This window comes from Macrobrachium nipponense, chromosome 14, assembly GCF_015104395.2.
Source record: "Macrobrachium nipponense isolate FS-2020 chromosome 14, ASM1510439v2, whole genome shotgun sequence".
Classification (NCBI taxonomy): Eukaryota; Metazoa; Arthropoda; class Malacostraca; order Decapoda; family Palaemonidae; genus Macrobrachium; species Macrobrachium nipponense.
In genome coordinates, this window is record NC_087207.1 from 43,720,291 (window position 1) to 43,725,199 (window position 4,909).

The 4,909-nt window shown below is 38.7% G+C and overlaps 1 protein-coding gene across 1 annotated transcript; it reads left to right on the forward strand.

Moving 5' to 3' along the window:
- The first annotated feature begins 794 nt into the window (after nucleotides 1–794).
- On the forward strand, nucleotides 795–2,994 carry LOC135226209 (uncharacterized). The gene is made up of 2 exons (XM_064265652.1): nucleotides 795–978; nucleotides 2,471–2,994. Exons 1-2 carry the CDS (start codon nucleotides 795–797, stop codon nucleotides 2,992–2,994), a joined length of 708 nt encoding a protein of 235 aa, XP_064121722.1.
- Nucleotides 2,995–4,909: the final 1,915 nt, after the last annotated feature.

The window sequence follows — 4,909 nt, forward strand, 5'->3', positions numbered from 1 at the left end:
CAACCCCACTCGGTATCACTGGCGTCATAGCGAAAGATTTCTTTGAGTTTTCTTTGTCATTTTGAAATTTCCTAATTCTTTAGAGAAAAAATCAGATTTCACTGTTACTGAGAAAATATTTCGCATGGGATATCTTTAATAAACTGCAAAGACTTTTCCTCATAGAATTTGAATGTCATTATTCTTTATATTTCCAATGGTTTTAATCCGCATACTCTCTGGGGTTTCAGAGAGCTAGACTCGCTATCAAAATCAGGGCTGCAAAAGAAATTTAGTGACGTGATTCTTTTGGACAGTTAAGTAAGGAAATGAAATGTACTATTCCATTACACGCAGTACTAATACATTTGAAAGAAGGATCTGTAATAATCCCTCCAGTGGGCAACTGCAGTTTTGATTAGTCATATCTAAATGATGATTGGTTTTTAAATCCACTGGCATCACAATGTTTACCAGAGATGTTCGAACACTTTATACAGCGCATGCGAATGCCATGTGCTCTATGTCACATTCCATTTCCATGAGCTTCATCTCGTATTCTCAGATATAAAATTCCAACCGTTTAATCTTTAATGAAGAACAAATGTGTTTCGAAAGTTTTCAAAGCTTTTCACCAAACTTTTTTCCGTTTGATTCAACCATTATATTGCTTTACTGAGAAATAATAGTGGTAATATCTATCATCATTAATATCAACATATCGCCAAGTGACGCACCGGTATGAAATGATAACAATATGTAAAAATATTCTTCGGTGTCAATCAAGGCCACGTTTCGCTCAGCCTCCACTGAGCATGGTCACGCCTAAGGACGGGCGTAGACCGACGTTTGATTCACACCGAATGTCACTCTACGCCCATCTTTTGGTGTGGCCATACTCAGTGGAGTCTGGGCGAAACGTGGCCTCGATTGACAAAGAAGAAGACTTTCTCCAGAAGGAAAACCCAGTACACGACGTTCTCCTGAAGGACAACTCATGTATATATATATATATATATATATATATATATATATATATATATATATATATATATATATATGTGTGTGTGTGTGTGTGTGTGTGTGTGTGTGTGTGTGTGTGTGTGTGTGTGTGGACAGGAATGAAATCAGGACGACATTGGCGTTACCAATTCGGCTAACTGTGAGGCTATAAGTTTGTACCTATTCTTACCTTACAAATCACCGTCGAACTCCGTTTTTTGTAATTGCATATATGAAACTATATCAGTTCCAAGGTAGAGCGAATTAGATATTAGAGGACATTTGCAGCTCGAATCATATATATATATATATATATATATATATATATATATATATATATATATATTATATATATAAAGTATAAAAGGCCCTTAAAACAGTAGTTTAAAGCTAAGGACTATTGTTCAGTGGACTCACCTACACCCTTATCAAGCGGTTAATGACAGGAGTTTCATTAGCAAAATATATTGGGAGATATGCTAAGTGATGCCTATGGTCACCGCTAAGCCACTGTTGGTTCTGTTAATTTTCTTAATCAGCTTCATAGTTACCTTAAGGGCGATATTGTCTATCTGGTCAGAGTCCCAGGCCCCATTGGAAAGTCTGATCCTATTATCTTTTTTAATTTATCAGTGAAGATTCTACTATCTGACATTTGTATCGGCAACTGCTTTTGAATAAAATTTGGAATGAGTTCCAATCCATGGCATGGTTCGTGTTATTTAAACGATGGAAAATTGTCAAACTATGTTGTCCATATCTAACTGAAAGTTTATGTTGAGTTAATCTTTTCAAGATAGATTTTCCAGTGAAACCATAGTAGGACTTATCACAATCCCTACAGAGGATCTCATAAATCCCTAAGTCTTTGGAAATTGGTTTCTGCTGAAGATTAATTAAAGATTTTCCCAGCGTATTTGGATAAGTGTAGATAAAAGGGTTGGAGAGGCCTAAGATTTGTGTGATCTCTCGTAATTATCCACATTAGGGATTATGATTTTATTTGTGTATTTTTCCTTTCCTTTGTTTGCTGTGGGTTTGTATAAATGCTCTTTACTTTACATATGGCTTATTCTATTATGTGCTTGGGGTATTTTGACAAGATAGTTGATTTCTGATTGTTTCAAGTTCTTTGTTAAGAAATTCTGGGGAGCAAATTCTCAGAGCTCTAAGAAATAAGTTACTTGCTATGCCAAGTTTAAATTAAATGTAATGATACCTGTAAACAAAAATATACATACATTTGAAAGTGAGAATGTCACTTTCTTGAAGACAGTGAATTTGTAGCTGTTATTAGTTCTGATGATTAAAGCATCTAAAAAGGGGATTTGGTTAATGTTTTCCCATTCTACTTTAAATTTCATGCTCGGGATCAAGGAATTTAATTTTTGTAGAAAGACATCTGCCCCATTCGCTTTTCCAGTATGTTAAGATGTTTCAAAATACTCTGTATATAAGTTTGCTTATATATATAAGTTTGCTAACACAGGCTGCAGAATCCACCTCCTCAATGTTCCTGGCAGCCCAACCCACCTCTCCACTGTGCTTACATCCGGGCAGCCCAACCTGGGTTCCAACCGTCCCCATGCCTCTGCAGCCCAACCCGCCACCCCACCGTCCCTGTGTCAGAATGGGACAACCGCCTCCCCACCATCCCTGCACCCCAGCAGCCAAACCTTCCTCCCCACTGGCCCTGCACCCCAGAAACCCAACCCGCCCCCCGACCATCCCACGCTCTTCCAGCCAAACCCAACTCCCAACCGTCCCCAAGCCCAACACAAAGCCAAACCCGCATCCACACCATCCCCGCATCCCAGCGCCCTAGAAGCCAAACCCAACTCCCAACTGTCCCCAACAGCCTACCCACCTGACCTCCGTCCCTGCCCACGGTCCAGTAGCCCTACCCGCCTCCCCACCGTCCCTGCAGTCTGCAGCCCTACCCGCGTCCCCACCGTCTCCGTGGCCCTGCAGCCCTACCCTCAACGAGATGGGCAGATATTTTCCTTAACGTAAAGGAAAGGAAAATTCCGTTGAAATTTCCACAATTTCATACTTCAGAATAGTGATGTTTAACAAAGAAATGGTATCAGAGAAAGATCCCGGAGGTTCCCATGATGCTTTACAAGACGGCCTTCCTTGGCTCCGGCTGGAGTCTAGCAGCTGCTTCCTTTCTTTCCTTCCACGGAAGAGCTCCTCCACTTTGCCCAAGAACGCTGCAACCTATCACTCTGAGATAAGATTTTTGAACGTGTTCTCTCCTGTAAGCAATTCCGTTAAACGTCAAAGTGCATGTTGCATCTGTTATTTTAAGGCAACGTTTTCCAGCATAGGAAACAATAAATGGAGGAGCATATAGGTATATTTTAGGCCAAAAGTGATTCAGATGTGGCATACATTATTTTAAGTCAAAAGCGTTGCCATAAAATGACATAGGCCAACTCTTGAATTGCTTCTATCCCTATGATATAAAAAAAAATCACTCAGTCGAGTGATGCAAATCATACTTTCTATTCTTCTTCAAACATTGAGGAAATTGTGAAAATCTGAGTGAATCATTTATATATTCTCTGTACCGAACCAGTACGGTATGGAATTTGCTAAGCTTTTAAATCTTCTGTACCTTATGAACTGATTCTTGACAAGCCGTGTTTAATTGTCTAATATTCAATATCAATCATAATCTAACAAAACCTTCTTTTTGTTATAACCCAATTGTCATGACGTAATGACCAAATTTTCCTTTTATTTTCATCATTATGAAAAACTGATGAGTAATTATGTTAAATGGTAGAATAAGAAAACCCTCAGCTAAAACACTCCATAATGACAACCGATCTTCCATCATGACTAAGCCTTTAGAACTCAGCGACTCCACACTTGTCTGATATGTTTGTTTGTTTGTATGGTGTTTTTACGTTGCGTGGAACCATTGGTTATTCAGCAACAGGGCCAACGGCTTTACGTGACTTCCGAGCCAAGTCGAGAGTGAACTTCTATCACCAGAAATACACATCTCTCACACCTTAATGAAATCCCCGAGAATCGAACTCGCGACCATCGAGGTGGTACGCAAACACCATTGCTTCTATTAATTAAATACCCCATTGCTTCCTCTCTCCTTTTTTGTTCTTAGTTCCAAACTCCCCTCCTCTGTCTTCATAAAGCCTTTGTGTCGTTTCAATAATGCACCGCCTTCTCCCGTTTCCTCGTTCTAAGCCCAGAGTTTGTCTCAATGCTTTGAAAAATGTGGTCTCTGGAGTTTTTGTTTCCTTGTGTGCCCAGTGCTTGTTAATGTTAGCTCTCTCTCTCTCTCTCTCTTCTCTCTCCTTCTCTCCCTCTCTTCTTCACTCTCGTCTCTCTCTCTCTCTCTCTCTCCCCGCCCCCTTTTTCCACACCTCTCCCCTTTTCCCCCTCTTCCTAATCTCTCTTATGGTTCACCTTTTTCACGTATATACTATTGCGTAATTTTTGCTTTCATTTATTGTTATAATTATCTTCACCTTCACTTATCAAATCAATGTACTATTATACTATCAATTTTTGCTTTCTGGTTTTTATTTTTTTAGTCTTCTACAGAAAGGCAAAAGGGGCCCAGCAGACGAAACAAGAGAAGGCCAAGAGCTGATCTACTAAGAAGGGCCAGATTCGTTGTAATAATTTAGAAGGTCTAAGACCTCATAATTAACGACCTGGTTTAGTCTCTTCCGACATAACGCACTTGACTCCACATTCTTTGTCATTTATATCTCTAAACAGACAAATTAACCTAACTGAAGATATGCTTTAGTACACACACACACACAAGCACATACACATAATATATATTGTAATATATATATAGTATTATTATATATAATATATTTATATTATATCTATATATGTACATATATATTATATAATATATATATATATATATATATTACATACA

Excerpts from the sequence above, each read along its gene's own strand:
- LOC135226209 (XM_064265652.1), top strand. The coding sequence starts at position 795 with ATGGTCACGCCTAAGGACGGGCGTAGACCGACGTTTGATTCACACCGA. Across the intron at positions 979-2,470 it reads TCTCCTGAAGGACAACTCAT|GCTGCAGAATCCACCTCCTC; the intron begins GTATATATATAT and ends TTGCTAACACAG.